The sequence below is a fragment of the Xenopus tropicalis genome, chromosome 5, assembly GCF_000004195.4.
Source record: "Xenopus tropicalis strain Nigerian chromosome 5, UCB_Xtro_10.0, whole genome shotgun sequence".
Lineage (NCBI taxonomy): Eukaryota > Metazoa > Chordata > Amphibia > Anura > Pipidae > Xenopus > Xenopus tropicalis.
The window spans coordinates 125,261,835-125,283,435 of NC_030681.2; the positions used below are offsets into that span (position 1 = coordinate 125,261,835).

General features: G+C 39.5%; 1 protein-coding gene across 1 annotated transcript; it reads right to left on the reverse strand.

Moving 5' to 3' along the window:
- Positions 1-335: 335 nt before the first annotated feature.
- Positions 336-7,346, reverse strand: scg2 (secretogranin II). Its single transcript, NM_001078843.1, is given in 2 exon segments — positions 336-4,038; positions 7,305-7,346. Coding segments are annotated over 2 exon segments (1,875 nt in total). The 5' UTR covers positions 7,327-7,346; the 3' UTR covers positions 336-2,185.
- Between the last annotated feature and the right edge of the window lie 14,255 nt (positions 7,347-21,601).

Consider the following 21,601-nt stretch of genomic DNA (forward strand, 5'->3'; position numbering starts at 1 on the left):
ATGTTTAACCAGTTACAGAATTTATTTCTAATTGCCTTCCTAAAAGGTTATGAGTTAAAGTTAACGTTTAAAACTATTTAGGAGTTTATTTATCAATATTCAAAGTGGGGAATGCCGAAGACTTCCCACGAGTTCAAATTTGATCAGATATATTTATCCTATCCTGAATGTCAAGAGAATTATAAGACTGACGGCTAAGAATCTGGCAGGAAACCTACAGGGGCCCCCAAGTGATCCTTGATATTTCTGCCCCAATAACTACCAAAACTGATTATTTATCAGAATGAGGGTGCAGAAATGTCTTTTGCTTTCACCAAATAAGCACACTCCACAAATATACAGAATGCTTTATTTTTCTTAGGTTTTTTTTTTTTTTACAGTACCACACGATACACAACAAACAGTAACAAAATAGCTTCTATGAGTAAAAAAAAACGCCAGTGAGCGGAATCTCAAAGGTGAAACCTGTCAGGCAGTGGCAGTAGGAAATGTGTAGTCTATAGAATGCAGAGTCTCGTCATATCCCAAACGCTTTATTAAACACATGAATTCGAATGTGACATCAGGCAAGGCCGGCAGTATGGTAGATATGTGTAAAAACAACTAAACAGCCCTAGGCAGAAATGATGCATTTGTTAAGGAAGCATGGAGGGCAAAGGAAATCTGCTACAGGAACCTAGGTACTGGATACAACTCAAGATATTCTTTCTAGTATATCACAACTGGGAATTACTGTTTTAACTGTTGGATATTAAATATGACTACATACAAGTACATATTACTACTGCCATCTGCAAGGGTTTTAACTTAACTGCCGACCAACATAACAATGCCAGCAATGTAGGCTGATTGCAAGAATGGACATGTACAATAACATAAATTCTCATTTGGACCCCACCAAGGTACATACCCCTCCTTACTGGAGTAAGTTGAGTATTAGCTATTTTCTCACCTTTTATATTTGTGTAACTCACAGGTTCCTATAAATAAGGCATTCTATAATACATACAGTATACCAGTCCTATGGTGGTTCTGTATTTCAAGTATTTTAAGATGGAAGTAAGGAAATTTGATAACTTTATCAAGATATTTCATATGAAATGTTAGTATTATGTAAGTGATTGTTTTCATATTTCAATATAGAAAATGTCCTATTAACTATTAACTATGAAGTATGTTCTTCCTATTAAAGAGCAATCCCCTTGCACTGGAGTCGCCCCTGAGTTGTCTGACTAAGGCCCAGTGTCAAACTGAGAACAAAAAGTTTTCACTTAATTAATTTCCAGATTTTCCAATAGACCTTAATAGAGTTTTTATGTGATAAACCAAATAAGTCAAGTTTATCTCTCCAAACTGATTGGGGCCCTAATTATGTGTTGTTCTGCAGGGAACATAGACCTCCTCTGTAGCAGGTTTTTGTGGCAGTGTCCTTGCTACGATGCAGCTGCTGTACTCACATTTTGCCAAGCATTGCCTTTTTTGGTTCAGTTAAAGTAAATGATTTATAAGAGAAAATGTAACCCTAGAAATGGCCAATGGAATGCCGACGTTGTCACATGAATATGAGCACAGTTGATGCCCAACAGAATAAATATAAAACAAACACCAGGCTACCCCAAATATCCCATTAAAATAAAGGAGAAATCTAGATATCAACATGCCTGTGCCAATAAAAGCAGGACACACAGCAAGGCCTAGAATAAGCACAAGTCTAATGTAGAGGCCAGCAATTTAGTATCTTTGCATAAGAACGATACAGATGTATTCCATTTTGACAAAGCATTGCATTCCAATATAAACTACACAGTGGTCACTCTCCTTCAGTAAGTGGCAGCTTCTCAGATCATGATCTCATGCTAAACAAACTACAAGAGACTGGAAAACAAAGCATGTTCTGTAAATTTTAAAGCCTCAGACACTCAAGCAATTTCGTCCCAACCTGAAAGAAACCTTCCCTCCCCACCTCAGGGAATTTCTACAAATGATACAGGCAATGTTCAATGGATAAATCAATATTACTATGGCAACTGACAAAAAAAAACAATAAAATAAAATCATTTTCTAAACTGTGACATCGAGAGACCATCCTCAGCAGTGGAAGAGGGACCTCATCTTTATCCACCTGAGGAAAAGAAATCAAAAGGAAAATAAATAGAACCAAAGAGGGTTGGGTGTCACAAACACATTACATATTTTCCAGTGATCTCTTAACACTTTGATCTCTAGCTTTGTCTGCTTTCTCTTGGTTTAAGTACTCCAACACCTTCATGAGCATGTCCTCATCTGCGTACAGTTTAGCCTGTGTGTCATCACCCTCCCTGGGCATAGGAAGTCTTCTGTTACCTTTGGTCAGTGTCTCATAATCCTGAAATCCTCTTGTGTTCAAATAACCTCTCAAAGCCTTTTCATACTGCTTTTCAAGTTCCTGGATGTCACCTGGTGTATATACACCTCCTACTTTCCTGTTCTGGTTGTTATTTAACAGCTCAGGGTATTTGGCTAACATCTTAACAACATACTCGGCCAAATCATCTTCTTTGTCTGATCTTGGATCATATTCCATTTGCCTCTTTTCAAAATCATTTAACCAAGCCGGTTTGTGCCCCTTAGATTTACCTTGCATAGAATAGGGTCTTTGTAAGCCATTGTTTTGGTTAAACTGGTTCAGAAAGGCAGGTTTCTGACTGGGCAGCTTATCTGCCCCCATGAGGTTCATCACATCCTCCATGGTTAAGTCTTCAGGGGCATTAGATAGCAGAGCACTGGCAGGCTGCTTCATAAATCCTTGTCTGTTTTTATAGACATCTACCTTATCCACTGTTGTTTCTGAAACCTCATCAAGATCTTCGGGTACTTCAACATCTTTATCAGGCTCCAGCCTTCCTCCATTTTTCTTCCCATCATCGTCTCGCAGCATGTCAATAAGATCTTCAGGGGGAATTTGCAAGTTTCTGGATATATCTATCAACTGGTATATTGATTCAGGGTCCAGGTCTTTCCCTATATATTTGGGTGAACGCTTTTCTGTGATCTGTTTCCCTTTTTCCATTCTGTTCATCCACATTCTTAAGTAATAACCCATCAGGTTGGATAGGTTCCCAGATTCTTGCTCCTTGTCATTTTTTTCAGTGCCTTCATCTTGCATTCCAAGTAGTCCTGACCTCTTCATTTCATCTTCTATATCATCTGTCTTCTCTACCTCCTCCTTACTCTCTTTAATTTCCTCTTGAGTTTGACTTTCAACCTTCTCTTCTATAGGGTTCCAGTCTTCCCCTCCAGCAACATCTTCATATGCAATATTGTTGGCTTTATACATGTCATCCTCATCATCTTTATACAGCTTCTGATCATCTTCTAATCTTTCTCTTTTGGGATTTGCCTGGCCTTTTAATTTTCCTAGTTCCTGGAAGACCGACTGCAGTGTAGCTAGATTTTGAGGGGTGTATTGACCTTCCACAATTTCACTGGTGCGTTTAAAAGGGCTGTCCCTAGAATAATCATCATAGTACCTAGATGGAATGTTGCTAATTTTGGGCCTTTTCTCAGGCCACTTGCTTGACTCATAATCTTCAATTAGATCAGCAGGGATGTTCTTCTCCATGTTTCCACTAAGTGGTTTATTTTTTTCTTTGGGCAAATATTTTGCCTCTTTTTCTGCCTGCATCAAGGCTTCCAACATGACTCTCATCCATTCGGATTCATCATCTATAGCTAGACTTTTTGCATTCTCTGGTGAAATGCCTGGTGTACTAATATCCTTCTGCTCTGACAGATATGGTGCCCCTTGGTAGGATACATAGTCCGGTAGACTCTCTGGTCTGTTTGCTTGCTTCCTGAGGTTCTCGATATACTCCAGAGCCTTCAGCATATCTGGGCTGGGAAGGCGCTGGATACTTTTCATTCTGTATTCGGGGTCTTGTGGCACTTGGTAATATTGAAAGGGTGCAGCATCAGCAAAAGATGTGAAAAGCAGTAAAAATGACAAGGACAGGCATTTCTCAATGTAGCAACAACCTGGAGAAGCCATTTTTAATTTTCCTAAAAAAAAATACATAATTAGGTCAATTGATAGCAATAGGTTCAAATATATTAAATGTTTTATAGTTTCAAATATCACTGTTCTTTCTGTATAGTCCCTCTACAATACTGCCAAGACATAAACATACAATAAAAAATATAGAACAGACGGTTAGCACATATCCATACAATAAAGTATCTATTCCTTTCTCAGTCTACGTTACTTTACATGCTGTAAAAATGTCCTAATAAATCTCTTTTCAGTGGCAGCCATAGCTACTTATAGTAACAATGTTGACGTATTTATAGAATTCAGGATGCTCTAAATAACTTTTTTAGATCGTGCTCTAAGGATTAAGGGAAAAGGGCTCTGCCAAAGGAGACTAGAATAACTAATGTATTACCCAGAAACCCACAGGACAACTGGCTCTTTCCCAGCACAGCTCTTAAATCTCCCTTAATCCCTTTGCTCTTGCCAGAGCCACCTACTGAGTTAAAGATCATTTATTCATCAAAAGTACAAAAGTCATCAGAAGTTCATTATATAATGAATGCATACGACATATTCTATATACTGTAGGGGTCTGTAAATGTATTCTTTACTATTATTTTATAGCATCTTGTTATCCTATACCTGAGTCCTGGGAAAATAACTACGAAAACACACACATATCCTTAAGAATCTGCCTTACTATCATTTTGGTTTTCAAAACGTAGCACCCACTTAAAACGAGTAAAAAGATCTGTACTTAATTAGACAGCTTCTCTTTATATTAATGTTTCAGCCTTAAGGGATGGAATAAACATAATCTTTGTTGACAATGTATGGGTTTTATGATAAAATGCATTTGAAATGGTTTTTCTTGGTAATGGAAATGAGGGTACAGGTACTGCAGTGTCTGACAGAAACTTTGTTTTAAAGAAAAAATAATTGCCCTGTGAGTTTAAGCAACCATTTCTATGGCAGTTTTGCCAGTGGAGTTAATGGAAGATATCTCAATTCATCATTCAGCAAATAGTGTGGCCCTTAAATGCACTAATAAATTAGATTTGTTTTTGCAATATACCCAGGGTCATATTATTTATGGAACATCTTTAGAAAAACAAATATTTTACCTTACATTTTAAAATCAATACTGAAAATGCAGCTAGAAGCCAGAACTACAGGATATTTATTAGCGAGAAGCATTAAAATAAATTGTATTAAACTAGCCAAACACACAAAACCTGCCCATTTCATAAGGTCCCCTAATGATCTTTGCTGATTTGGATCTCAGTGATCTAGTCTTGGATTAGGCAGATATCTATCAGGTAGTACGAAAATTGTTACTGTTGTTTTGGTCCCATACATAGGCTGATACACTGCCGGCAGTCAGGAGTGTCAGAATCAATAGACAATATTATCCTGTCTATGACCAGCTTTACTCAAAACATATGGGGATTATTTTTGGTGTTTCATTCCAATCTGCTCTACTTACAAACAATATAGTTAAAGTACTGTAAAAATGCTTTGCATGGAAGGCAAACAGCAAGCAAATGATTCCTCAGGCTTATCTAATCCTTCTGCTAAAATAATGAAGGGAAAACACCACTGCTTAGTAACAACAGCCCCAAAGTAATATGGCTAGCGACGTTAGCATATTGAATGGCATCCTTTTTCAAGCAAAGGAGAAAAATAAATCAGGGCTAATGAAACTGGAAGGCTGCTGGTCTAATGCTCCTTAACTAATTTTATGAAATCATCAATCAAGGATGGTGGCTCTTTGGCATTTAGATATTGATCTTCAAGGTATATATAGCCATGTATACATTCTAGTGTATTTATATATGTTATTATATGCATTTATATATATATATATATATATATATATATATATATATATATATATATATATACACATATATATGTTGTGCAGGAAACAATGTATGCTTCAATATGAATTTTACCACTAAAACTGACACTAAGAAATCTATGCCCTGTGGGTTTACTCAGTTCCTTCTGAATAAGAGGCTATACAATCTCCCAGCAAAGCAGATATGGGTCTTTAGTATCAGAACGCCTGTTGCTTTGGCAGACGTCTAAATATAAATGGAGCTACTGAGCTGCACTCATTTATAAGATGGCTCCGGAGATTTGTTTTATAGCCTCTCCTGCCATGGAAACAAGATAGTGTTATGTGCATAACTGGCTGTATTAAGCTACTTTTAGCATGATTCTTCACACAGCCCACTTGTTTGCTTGTTTAAGGCAAGGCAAACACATTGTTAGCTCCTATGCTAGTTTACTTAATAATCAGAATTTTTATAGCTGCCCCAGTTTATTTCTTCTACTTGTTTTATACCCTTATTGGAAATGCATTAATTCCACTGTCAGTGTTATGAACTGCATACGTGATAAAATGGCCAATTATTGTGTGTGGCTGTCTAGATAGATAAAAGACAGAGAAAGAGAAATGGATAGATGATAGATAACTAGATTGATAGATAGATGATAGATAGATAGATATTTAGATAGATTGATGATAGATAGATAGATAGATAGATAGATAGATAGACAGACAGATAGATAGATAGATAGATAGATAGATAGATAGATAGATAGATAGATAGATAGACAGACAGACTGTGCAACCTGCATCCCTCCAGCTCTTTCTGAACAGCAACTCCCAGAAGAACAGCTGAAGGCAGGATATTTATGCACTAATAGCATGTTGACAATTTTAAGGCATGACTGAGCAATCTGGTCATGTGGAAATCTGTACCTTCCCATGTTAACAGGAATTTATCAGAGCCTAATCCAGTATCTTGGCAGCTTTCTGGCATAGCAACAGGCAAGTCATGGAAAGCCAGGCAGATGTCACTGAGTGAAGGAAGTACCACATCTGCAACGCCATGCTATTTATATCAGCTAACAGGACTGATTTAAGGGAAAAACATTATATATATTTGGCTTTCTTGTAGTATTTATGAGAATCCCAAGTGGCAGGGACACACAATGCCTTTAGGGGTTAGTGTGCATCAATGGCACTTCTAGTGGTAAATTCCCTTTATCTAATGCTGGCATTGAGAAATTAGGTGCATGGCAGAAGGCAGTCTCATCCCATAGCCCAGAATATTATCACACAGTAAGATCATTAATGATCAGCGGAAGTTATAAGAATCCCATGGGGGGGGCATTACATGTTATTCCATGAGATCATATGATATTTTAAACTAAACAGAAAGTGCCGGGTCCCGCTGCCCTGTGCCCCCTCCTACGTTCCCAAGAAGAAAGCAAGCGCCCGTACCTGTGTGCTTCAGGCTCAGCATTGCTCCCACTCACAATGGAGCGACGGTTTCAGCACCAGAACAGCTCCCCAGCCTTAATAGGGCTCGGTCACATGACGCCATGACGTCACCCAGCTGGGCGAGAAGAACGGGAGGAAAATGCTGGGTGGGAGCTGCCTGGGCGCTTAACCGGCTCAGTCCCGGCTGCCGCTGTCGTGGGACGGCACAAATCGCAGCAGTGGGGCTGGGGTATTGGAGGAAGCTTTATGCTATCGATCAGGGCAGGGATGGAACTATAGATAGTGCTGGGGGTAGGTGGGGTAAGGCCACATGTATCAGCGGGGATGAAGCTATAGATGCTGAGGGCTGGGACATTGCCAGAGGGTCGGACACCAGTCTAAAGGGAACAATGGAAGTTATTAATGTCCAGCCTGATGCCCCCCAGCTGAGCTTCAGATGCCAGGCAGTGCCAGCCTATATACAGCACTGCTTGTATAGCCATAAACCATGCAATGTGTCCCTTAGGGGCAATTGTCATGTGGGTGGTCAAGACTCTAAAGAATCCCCTGGCTATGAGTGTGAGTCAGAGACCTAAGTGCCACCCTCCTGTGGGGAAAGCAGAGTGGGAGGGCAGTTGCAGGGTGCAGGGCGCCTCTTTCTTGCCTATATTGGGGTACAGTGCTGTTCAGAAAGAGCTTATTTTACTTTGTGCTTTGGCCTCTAATGTTACCCAGTGGTAAGTGAATGTGCCAGTTGGGCTGTAGCTGGAGGATTGCTGGGTGGTTATCTCTTCTTTCATCTGTATTGAATGGAAGGAGAGGGTTATATAATGTATGATAGTCATAAAGGTTAGGGCATAGCTCAAGTACAACTGGGCCCTGGGACATAAGGGGCACATATAACAAGAACTTTCATCGGATTATAAAAAAAGGGATCTATTTGGTGGTTTTAGGAAACTGTTGATCACAGGGATGTTAACTTCCCAAAATATTACTGAAATTTGTTCCCCTAAGATCAGACTTGGCAAAATCCCATAATTCCTATGGGAGGATAAAAAAAAATATTGAGGCAAAATAAAATAAGCAATCCGTTTGTTTGGTGTTATATTTACACTACTTTCTTCACAACTCTTATGATCCATCTGACTCCTGTTGGAAATTTCTAAGCTTTATAAACATTTCTGATATTGTAGGGTTAGCATATTAGGGTGAAGTAGCAAATATAACTACTTTGCCATTTTATGTATAGGTTTATCTATAGTTGGGAGCAAATTCTGATGGAAGGGGGAGATGGAGATGTGAGCCGGAGGGGGAGAGAGGAGCAAACTGAGCAGACTCATGCCTGTGCCCTGAAGAATTTTTCTGAGAGCAGGAAGTCTGACGCAGAGGAACATGTATACACAAAAGAAGAAGAGAAATCCTGTGTTCTGTTTTATAGAAGACCTTTCCATATTACATATTTTTTAACTTTCCATTTCCTTTAAAATTTAAGATGTACAGATTATAGTCAGACAGGGTGAGTAATATTCCAATATAGTATGTGATCCCAAATTCTTAGTATTAGCTTCCTAGCATTAGCTTTATATTTCATATAACTGTGACTTCATGAACAGAGCCTTGCAAAGAGTATCTTCCAGCATTTACATCGGTTCTTGTCCCAGTGGAGCTTATGGACGTATTTCCCTGCCACAGCACACATACACACACATACACACACATACACACATACACACACACACACACAGACACACACACAGACACACTCACAAACACACATACACACTCACAAACACACACACATATACACACACTCACAAACACACATACACACTTACACACAGACACACACACACTCACATACACACTCACAAACACACATACACACTTACACACAGACACACACACACTCACATACACACTCACAAACACACATACACACAGACACACATAGACACACACTCACGAACACACATACATACATACACACAGACACACATACACACACAGACACACTCACAAACACACCCAAGGATCCATTATTCACGAGCCAGTTACAGTAACCAGCAGTGTGAAGTGAGGTAAGAAAGTGGAGCACCTGGAGGAAAACTCACAAAAGGACAAGGAAAGGGGGATATATGCACCTCAGAATTGCATTTTGTTCCCTACTTCAGATACAATAAATACACAATAAATGCCAGATATAAATATGGAATCATTTCCCTTTATATCAAGAATTTCAACAATTTTATTTTAATCCCTTCTGGTTTTATATATTTCAATGAAATTAAATATATATTTCAAAGACAATGAAATGTTTACAAGACCCTTGGCAGCATTTTCTTTGTATGATTTAAATTCATGTCATAAAATATATATTTATTGAGATGTAAGGTATTAGTTAGATATTAGACATTTAGACATTGTTAATATTGTTTCATGTGGGTATTTCCTGTGGCTGATGCTAGAAAGAGGAAGAAATGGCTATAATGTAGTGAAAAGGTCTCAGAGCCATATAAAGTCAAATGATTGTCCATGTGAATGGTTCAGATAACCAATTGGCACAGTTATACTGGGGGCAATAAAGGGTGTGAGAGATAAGATAGCCCTGCTGTGGCCGAGAAAGAGCAAGCAGAACTGCCCTACAGCTAAATGATATGATTGAAAAGAAAGAACAAGCATTTAACGTCTGTGTAAAGACATAGATTTATAACAAGGATAATTATATGTTGACAGTATCCCTTGAAATCAGTCTTCTCCAAAGCGTTCAGTTGTACAACCTGAATGAACCAGAATGGAGAGAAAAGAGCTGGTACAAAGAGCTAAAACGTAGAGAAGAGAAATGTTTGTACACACTGTGTTAAGTTATGCTTTCTACACAGTCACCTTCCTTACACAAAGTCACTTTGCCCAAGGACATGGCCAGCCTTAGGGGCCCTATGCTTAGTACTTCAATGACAGCACATAACATTATCTTCTCTTTCAATGCATACTCTTAAGGTGGCCATACACGTGGCGATCCGACGATGTTTCGTACGACCATCGGTCGCACGAAACATCGTAAGATCCGCCACACACCATTCAGGGCTGAATCGGCAGGTAAGGAGGTAGAAACAATAGGATTTCTACCTCCTTCTGCCGATTCAGCTCTGAAGGGAGAATTTTGGTCAGGCGCCTTCTATGGCGCCCGATCAAAATTTTCAAACTTGTCCGATCGGCGAGTCGTCCGATATCGGCAGCTTCCTGCGATATCGGTCGACTCGCCGACATGCCATACACGCACCGATTATCGTACGAAACGAGGTTTCGTACGATAATATCGGTGCGTGTATGGCCACCTTTAGGGTGATATTAAATAATATGCAGTCCATTGTAGGTAGTTTGTGTTATAAGAACATAGTGAAACCTTTAGTGGCTTTCTGCGTAGCACCAAGGCAGGGTTATTAACCCACATTGCAATGTTACCTGTGTTTGGACCGTGAAGCAGGGATGCAGGTAGTATGTTAGTTTCCAGGATTAAAGGTATATATCCCATATATTATATCTATAAGGTAAAGGTAAACAGTTCAGCAGAATCACAACTATCCAGTTTTAAGCCCAATGAACCAGATGCAATCATTTAGGGTACTATTATGGTCTTCGGTTGGATTTAGGGTTCCATAAACTTCTTTGTGTTATATCACCAATTGCTATGTAAATAAAACATGATACTGTATGTAAATAAAAATATACACACATATGTATATATGTATATATATCAAACACGATATGGCAAATAATCTGCCCACTACATGTTAAACATTGTGCAAAATATTTGCCATTAGCCATTCTAGTAGGAACAGCATTGCCCACTAAGAACTAAAAGATACCCAGATTATGGATGGGGTTAGCTATGCACTTTATGACATTAAAACTGAAGGCTTGTATTTATTTATTGTTATTGTTATTGTTTGGTGAAAATAAATTAAGCATGAAATGCTGAAAGCTTTAACTGCATGTATTTACCCTTATTACTCAGTTATGAAAGTGAAAAAGAACCTCAGTGCAGGTCTTTCATTAAAATGAAGTCTTCAGAATACAAAAGAGATATGAGAAAAACATTTAATCAGGGCCCATTGTGCTGTGGCCAAGCCATTTAGCTGTGTAGGGTTGAATGATTTCTGATAGCAGCCCTGCATATATAGTACATATATATATATTTAATGTACTGTACTGTAGGTCAGGTACTGAAATGAAAAGGTTTCTCTTAGAGACAGTATAATGACGCTGACGTTATAAAGGAGTGTCAGACAAATACAAACAGGCCATGTATATGCCACTTTACTAATATTAAATTAAGGAGTCAATTACCACAGTTTCACACAAGAGAGTGAGAAATGTCACATTTACATAAAGTTTATCATGCCTATTGGTAGCAACATGAAGAATATCAGGCCAAAAAAAACCCCAATGATGTATATTAAAATATATCGACAAAAGAAATGGAAACACTAAAATCTGTTCTTTTTGTTTGATATTTAGAATTAGAATTTTTAGAATTAGAATTATAAACATTTGCCTGTAAATAATACTGGGATCCGACCCCCTGTTATTAGTTAAATATACCACTGGTACAGAGCAATAGAGTATGTATTTACTGTAACCTGCTAAATATACCACCTGTGATTAATAATAGGGGTATGGACCAGTGGTGTGCATGCCGGCCCCTCTGAACATTTTGTTGTGGGGGGGCAGCATTACATAGTTCTGCTGCTATGCACTACTATAAAGGTATAAATGACAATAAATTAGATCAGGAGTTATACTGTTATCTGAACTACAACAAAAACAGAGCTCTAGACTGGATTATACCATTACTTAATGATATAGGAATCAATGCACTTCTCTGTTATCCTGTAATGATAAGGGAACATGTTAAAGTCCTGCATTCCAGCACATATTATGGCCCAAAGCTTTGGTCCAGACTGGGATTCAAAATAGGCCCTGGCATTTAAAGTAAACAGAGGCCCAGACAGCCCCCACCAGCCCAAATAGTGACTGTCTATGGCAGGGATCCCCAACCTTTTATACCTGTGAGCCACATTCAAATGGAAAAAGTGTTGGGGAGCAACACAAGCATGGAAAAAGTTCCTGGGGGGTGAAAATATAGGCTATTTGGTAGCCCCTATGTAGACTGGCAGCCTATAGAAGGTTCTCTTTGGCTTTACACTGGGTTTTATGCCTCCAAACCAGAAATTCAAAAATTAACACCTACTTTGAAGCCCTTGAGAGCAACATCCAAGGGGTTGGCGAGCAACATGTTGCTCACGAACCACTGGTTGGGGATCATTGGTCTATGGCATCTTACAGCAGCCCCTCTGGCATTTGCCACAATCCATGGATTGCCAGCCCAAGGCTGCCAGAGCTCTATCCTGAGATATTCAATCTGGAGTAGTTGGGGGCCACATCAATCACTATTCAATCATTTGCTCATTGAGCTACTATTTTCTCTGCCAGTATCCAGATGGATTTACTTTCTTGTTTCCACTTGGCACTGGGTAATGTTCTGTAATGTGCGGTTAAAAAAAAGCCAATTTAGAGCTATAAGCTAATTCAGTATGTCTCCCACTACATCTGTCTGTAATGACTATATGACACAAACCCAACAGATTTAAAAACATGGAGGTACATTGTGGCAGACACAACAGAAGGGCTAATTGCTTGTCACATTGAGTCAGACTGAGATACCAATATGGCATTGCTTTAACACTGTGCAAAGCGTTATACAGGCAGCTATGTTGCTCCACTGCCTATTCCGTTATGGAGAGGTTTTCCGATACTTTATATTCAAGTGCCCCTTTGGAAACCAACCCTTAATGGGGCCAAGCGTCTCGTGCCACTAGTTCTGGTAATTGCCAAGACAGCATGTAAGTGTTGTCCCCAAATCTCACCAAGACTGGCTTCCTCAAAAGATAAAAAGAGACCAGTTAAGGTAAAGTAAATAAAATACATGCATGCTTTATCCCCCTTCTGCTTAAAACAACCCACAAGAGATCCATAAGCACCTATTGCACAGATGCTATCCAGGCTGTTCATCTCATCTATCTCTCCCTGCTACACTCCTCTGTACAGGTGGCCTGGGTTCCAGAATGAACCCAGTTGTATTTATTTATGTTGCTAAAGAGTCAATGTCGGATTTTCCATTCATACCACCCTACTCAAATCTTTTTTGATGCCTCTGATATTTGGTTTGCAAGTACAGTGACCCATAGCTCCAAATCCCACTACCATATATAAAATATACTGAGACCATCTCAACACACTTTTCAGTCTATGGTTAAAAAATATAAACCAATCATATTTCATTTTAAAGCAGGTTCAGCATGACATTCCTTTATCATGTTCTGCACTACTTAGGCCCAGGCTTCTGAGGCCTTTCCATGAATTTGGAATTGAGAAGACACTGTTATAGACTCTTTTAAATAAAAGCAAATTTGTAAGTGTGCACCCCTTCCTCTTTAAGCCAGTTATATCCCATATATCTCTAAAACTCCTCTGCAAAGGATGACACAAGTACTTAATCACTAGCTGAATGCCAGCGACACCATACTTTACTGAGTTGCAAAGATCAGCTCCTCTCCAGAGACAGCCACTGCCTCAGACCTCTCACTTGTGCAGCTACCTGTTTTACGTCAGCTGAATGAAGAGGAAAGTCTAAAGATATGCAAAGATTTGGAGAGAGAGAAAGAGCAAGGGCGTCTGACTCATCTCTCCTGAGAATTCCGACTCATCCGCAATGAATGAGGGGGGGGCAGCATTGTAGTCGTGCTTCTTCCTGACTCAAAATAGTTTGATGAAGGAGATATTTCTGGATATGGCCAATTATTATCCATTTCTGATACATGTGATAAATGGGATCCAGTACATAAGAATAAAAACAATAAAGTTGAAACAGCATTAGACACTCAAGTCAACCATCCCAACCATGGTGCGTCCTCTCTCACTGAGAACACGTCAAAGAGATAAAAAAAAACATGGTGACATTGAGACACAGATAGCAACAAGGTCCTTTCAAACCTACGCTAGACGCCATATGTCCTTCTGGATTCTGAGTGTCAGTGGCACAACTAGCAAAGCCTTTTGTGTTTGTTAACTGCAAGAAGATATTTTATGGCTTATTAACAAGAGAATAGACTCCTGTCTGGCACTGTGGAGGCTTAATTGTCAGATGAAAAGCATAAATGTGAAATGAAATATTTGATATGAATTAATACAGCGTTGAGAGGTAAAACTGTCTATTTTACTTCTGAAAAAGATATAAGGGCTTATTTAGGGAAGAAGTAAGGGGTTAAGATTTGTGCATGACAGTGAGTGGCGCTCATGCAGCCTGTGGCCAGCCTATGAGTATTGGTCTTGGGGCGGGTTAAGCCCCCCTCAAAACTCATATAATGAACAGATAATCAGCTCAGCAAGTCATTGCAGTGAAGGGAAGTTCCTCTGGTTTTATTCCAACACACAAACACAATGTTTCGTGGGCACACACAACAGAGTCCTCCCCAAAAGGTTGTGTCTGATACAATAAATGCAGAGGAAGCTCCCCGCCCTGCAGTGCCTTGCTGTGCCAGTTATCTGTTTATAATATATCAACATACGTGCCACATTGCAGCATGTCAGTACATAGACACTAGAAGGAACCCATTTATATGCCAGAATCTGTACTTTCCCTTTAATAAGGGATCACTCTAGTCATTTGTTGGGTTGGCAGTTCTGGTAGTCGTGTGAATGTAAGTTATTTCTGGCAAAAAGACAACAGCAACTCTTTTTTGCTTTATGGCAGGATTCTAAATAGAGCAAAGTTTCACAAGGCACGTGGCATTATGAATTACCCTTTACATTTACTGTATTATTGCTGCCAAAAATGTTATTTGCAACATATTGGTTGGAGTTATTGATAGCACGGTTATCTAAGGGTAGATAAAAATGCAGTTACTTAAATCATTTAACCTGCAGGAAATATTCATTCCCCAGCTCTACTTAATGCTCCCTGTTATGTATGAATGTGTGACACCAGAATTTATGAAGCCCCTTTGTGTGTATGTATTGATATTTATGGCACCACAGAGCTCCTTAATGCAATAGATAGCACACACATTTTACTGCCTTTGTTGTATTGTTGCACATGAATACACAGATGCTAGCACATAACTAGTGTTCAGTTACAGTGTGCTTGCAATTAGATTTGCAGGGTATTAGAACTAGAATTTCTAAGGTATTGGTTGATTGTCCTTAAAAGGTTACATCTATCCCGATATTTGGAAACGTGGCATAGAGGATTTAACAGAGCCACTGTGATATGCTAAGAAATGTAGCTGAAACACATTGGTCTGTTCTTCATAATTTACTGTTGCACCATGCAGCCTGGAAACCTCAAAAATCAAACTATGGAATCTAGCACCATCTTCAGCATGAATCCTTATTACTTTATTGGTGCAGAGACCCTGGAACTGAGAAACAAGATCCAGAGCAACTACCTGCCTGGTTACATTTGGTTTATGTGTTCAGGAAGATTTTAAGGTGTGGAAGATTCTATACATGGAACTGTATTATAGTATAAAGGGCAACTTATGTAAGCTGGTAATCTTCATAGGTGCTGAAGACAAAATGTACGGCCTTTGGTGGATAGTAGCAGAAGGGAATTCCCTTTGCAAGGCGTTCCCTAGCTCTTATAAGGATTTGTGCAGGTTTTTGCCTTTTAAATCCATCTAATAAAAACTTGAATCTAATTAGTCATATCGAATATATCTGTATGGCAAGCACTGTTAAAGGTGGTACAAATAGAAGGTGACTCCTCTGGACATATATGAGCATAAGCTGCAGATATGAAAAGTGTGGGGGAACTACAGGTAGATCTTCAGCTTCAGTAGAACACAGTAACAGACTATTGTCCTTAGAGAACCCCAATAAATCACACCCTTACTTGCTTTCCATTATACAGAATTTGAAAAAATAAACTGAGGGATGTATCCATCCTATGTATGTATGCATCCTAACTTCCTTTCTCCTGGTGCTCTAACTGCATCCCAACAATGCTTTCATGAGCTGGCTTCTTGATTGGGATGCTGTGGGTGTCTTCATTTTGTCATGCATTCTAAACTATGGTGTTAGCCAGACTGCCCGCCATTTAGCTATTTATTAATGAGCAGACTCATGAATCTTTAAAACAGCAATAGCACTGATTATTGGTATCTGCAATGAATGTTAAGGCTCTTGTGGGCAGATTTGTAGGGATTTGGAATTAAGAACGCATTTTATATTGGCTATACCAATTAAGTTATATTTTAGGTGACTAAGTGAGATATAGTACCTCTTTGCAATACAGATATGATAAATAAAAATATATAGCAGTGTGTTCTTTATGGCCAACAGTTTTACTCAACTTGAGGATGGTATTAATAAAGATCATAAAAGGGCTGTAGGGCACATAGAGCTTGTTCTTGGCTTCTCATAAATTACAGATGGTTTGGCAGGAAGTTGTTTATTTTTCCTTTTGTACAGATAAAACTGGTTTTAAATAGAAATTGAGATTTTTGTAGCTGGAGCCTAATGCTCTTGTATATATAACTATATACCATCATGTGCTCAGTCAGTTAAGCCTGGCCTTTATACAAGTTACATTATATAGTTGACCAGTTTTATTATTGTATTATTATTAAATTAATCATAAAATATTTATAAAACTCAGGGCTGCTACAATCTGTAGATCTATGTATTTGTACAATAAAATTGCCTTGTAACAAGAGGGCATCCCTTGTTTTTAATGATAATTTATAAATTAATAAAATATCAGTATAAAAATAAAACCCTAAATAACCGTTTATTATAGCTGTTAGTATATTGGGTATGGCAGAAGTGAACCACAGGTATTTTTAATAGGCACTTAGTGATTCTTATTGCCATTTAGGGAGTGGTTAATTATGTTTTTTATTTATATTGGTATTTTATTATAGTTATATGTTATCATAAAAAGGGGTGTTTTCTCGTTATGAGTCAACCCTATTGCTTGAGACTGGGAGTCATTTATTTTCTATTAATATGCTGGCATCTTGGTCAGAAGGAATAACTGTTGGCTAAACCCTGTCTCCCTTGTCATCACCTTTAGATGTATTCTCACTTTTATTACTAAATAATTTAATTAGAGTACAGAAAGCTTGAAGCTACAAGGGATAGTGTTTGTGATAGGAGAAATGATGCTGTTTATAAATTGTTCCCAATGTCCCCAGTTAGGGATTCAGGGACCCTACTCACCGATGAATTAACAGAAATTGAACCCATTATTTGGATTATGATGCCCTTCAAATGCCAGATCCCCATTAGGATTTTTTCCACTCAGTTTTAAAAATACTTAGTCTCTATGCACCATAAATGTTTTAGTCTGTAACATTCCTACTGCCAGACTTTACTGTATGATGTTGCCAAGCACCTCAGCTACTGGCACTAGTATATCATTAGCACATTAAGAGAATGCCCATCTAACACTTATATTCAGCAGGCTGCCTTATCGCATGTTGTTAAATCTGGCATTTGCAGTGCTGATCAGTGCTGGAACTGGAGCAAATACAGAAACAGCGTACAGAAACTAATGCTTTTCTGTGAGTGTGTTTTTGGCATAGTATCAGATAATCATAAAGCATTTGGTCATTAGATTCTGAGGGAAAGGGTCTTTGCACACAGCAGTTGGACAATTTAATCAAACACATATGAAATCAATGCACTGAATAACTAGATAATATTTACTACCAAGCTGCATGGAAATATGTGTAGTCTGAAGCATGAATTGATAATTAGCCCATTCATCATGTTTATTTCACAGTCCCAGGATTTGAAGGAAAGAGGAGGCAAGTCTGAGTTGGCTGTAGCTAATGGATTTTTGTATTAGTACCCATACAAAACTACCATGCCAAAGATCCGCTCAGACAGAAAAAGTTCTAAATTGAGGTTCAGGCTAAGAAGCAAAATCAAAGTACAGGTAAAAGTACAAAAACAAAGAGACACACAAGAGATAAGCGTGTTCCAGGAATTGATGAGAAGTCCGGTTTATGTATGTAGCAGTTGGCACAGCTGGAGAGACAATAAGCTGAAGAATAGCCAGAATAGCACAAAAGCTGCACAGCCATGACAAAACTCAACCTGCCAAGCTCTTCCTTACATCTAGGGGCCATCAAAATCATGTAAAATGCTACATGCTGCCACGGGCCACCAGCTGCACAGTCCTAACTTAAAGGAATACTGTCATGGGAAAACATCAGTTAATAGAGCTTCTTCAGCAGAATCCTGCACTGAAATCCGTTTTTATATTTCATGTTGAAATTTCGCATGGGGCTAGCCATATTCTTAATTTCCCAGGGTGCTACAGCCTTGTGATAAACTTCAGTCACAGTTTACTACTGAGCTGCTAGTTGAAGTTATATCCCCCCCCCCCCCAGCAGCCGATCAGCAGAACAATGGGAAGGGAGCAAGATAGCAGCTCCCAGCAGGTATCAGAATAGCACTCAATAGTAAGAAATCCAAGTCCGGCTTGGGACTCCTCCAGTTACATGGGAGTAGGAGAAACAATAGCTTATCAGAAAGCAGTTCTAATGTGTAGCGCTGGCTCCTTCTGAAAGCTCAGACTAAAGCTGGCCATACACGTGGCGATCCGACGATGTTTCGTACGACCATCGGTCGCACGAAACATCGTAAGATCCGCCACACACCATTCAGGGCTGAATCGGCAGGTAAGGAGGTAGAAACAATAGGATTTCTACCTCCTTCTGCCGATTCAGCTCTGAAGGGAGAATTTTGGTCAGGCGCCTTCTATGGCGCCCGATCAAAATTTTCAAACTTGTCCGATCGGCGAGTCGTCCGATATCGGCAGCTTCCTGCGATATCGGTCGACTCGCCGACATGCCATACACGCACCGATTATCGTACGAAACGAGGTTTCGTACGATAATATCGGTGCGTGTATGGCCACCTTAAGGCACAATGCACTCTATTAGAATTAGAGTGAATTATTTGCTATGTAAACAGTGTAATTTAGAGATAAAAAGTATACCATATACATTATAACACATTTAGTTAACCCCATGTTGCTAATTTTCGTTGTACACCCCTGTGTGGCCATATTTAGTCAGCCTGAATGGTCATATGTGGGCATTTTAACAGCTCAAGTGAGCCAGACCATGGTGGTGGCTGATCCAACAGGTTAAGGTTGGGTTCCCACAATTACATTGCTTATGTTTAGAGGAGGGTGGCATATGATAATAAATTGTTAGCTGAGGTTGGAAAAATATGTGTCTATTAAATGCAGCCTATTACTAACCTATATCCTACCTATGAGTTAATGGGAAATCTCTGTTGGTAAGTAACGCATTAGAGTATATTTTATGGCATCTATGGCATTAGTGGCAAATACTCCAGCCCACAGTGCAATTTTATTTGGGTTTTGTACATGTGAGACATGCTTCTTGTAATTCCAGCCACTATTGCCTGTTTAAAAACTCATAATAGTAAAATATATTGGCATACCTTGTAGGACAAGACTATCTAATCTAGAGTTCACTAAAGGTATATTGAATCCACTGCAGGCTACTGGTAGTCATGGACAGCAGGTGCAGTCACTTAAATGCTTCAGTACTACTCATACCTGACCAAGACTTTGCACCAGGATTTATGTAGAAGGAACAGGTCACAGCATTGTTGTTTATGCCAAAGCAGAACCAACAGTGACTCCATTGCAGAAACTAAATCTAGGATGATAAATTATATATTGCAGCACAGGGACTTTCTCTGTTCTTTGATGGCCCCCGTTACAGTATGTGAAACTATAAGCCCACACCAATACAGCCCTTACTATTTTCCTTCATTGTATTTACTCTCTCTGATAAGAGCACAATTGTTTCTAATTGCTAGCTAGACACACAACGCGTTGCATCTGTGCGGGGAGAGACTAATGAATTGGAAGTAAAATCAGCAATATCTTTATTTGGAAACACTAAGGGATTAGTGGGCAAACACGAAGCTGAAAGTCTGCTTCTCAATACTAATGTGCTGTAACAAAGATAAGGCTTGACCAAATTGTGACCCTAGTTAAAGCTAAAACTTTTTGACAACCAGATATGGAGCACATTGCCCAGCAACAGCCACTGGAGTCTCAGTTTGCATAGAGATATACAGAATGGAACCCTGGTTTCTACAGAATGGAGAGATTTTGACTTCCTGAGAGATGCAAGAGAGGGTCTCTTGGCTTGAGTACCAGGGAGAACTCGAAGAAAGGATTTCTTGGCGGGAGTACCGGGGAATGAGAGGGTCTCATAAGGGAAGAAAGGAGAAAGTACCTGAACCTGCATGTCATAATACTGGAAGTTTATTTGGTTAATCAGCACTTCCGGTCTCCTGGTCAGTTCCTCAAAGAGTGGATCCTCAACTGCCTGGTAAGCAACCACCCGAAGGGGGGCAAGGTCCCAGGAGTTGCAGGGAGTCCCTACATCTGGAGGACTGCACAGAGTAACATAGAGAAGTTTCCCAGGGAGGGGTGTTACAGTTCAACCTCTCCCTACCATGGGTGGAGGCACGCCAAGAAACAGCATACCTGCTCCCCCATAGTAAGCGGGGACACGGGGCTCCTGTAGCGCCACACACATACACCTGCGTGTTAGAAGTAAAACATAGCCAAAAGTGGGCTACATCTATAATCAAACAATTCAGACAAAGCTTCACGTTATATCCTTGAGGGGCTGTTATCTGCATAGAATCCATCATGCAACAAAAAATTTGCAAAGAAGCAGAATGCGTCTAAATTTATATTCTAAAGCATTTAACCAGGAGAGTATTGCATTCACCCTTACACACAAGCACACTTATTTCCATATTCTTCCCAGTCCTATACACTCTGTGCCTGAGAAACAAGGTACTACGGGGGGGGTAAGGCCCCAAAACCACAGGTCCTGCTTTTGCAAAGGCACCATAGCTACAGTTCTTTGTGCCCCGTGGTTCATCCCGTGACATATCAGATATGCAGTTGTTTTGGAAGTTATATGAAGCATTTTATTAAGAACGTGAGAATCGAAGCAAGATGAACAATAACAATCTGATGCTTGCATTGAAAAGATGACTTGAATGGCCGACCAGTATCTTATATAATCAACTTGTGCATTTGCATGACAATGAGCTGGTGGCGGTGTATCCGTGCCCACCTTGTTTGCCTCGGCATCAGGCATCTGCAGATCAGTGCTGAGTACACACCAGGCTGTTTGCACATGGATCAGTAGCCAGTAGAAGAAGCCAGTGTTCTATCTTATCTG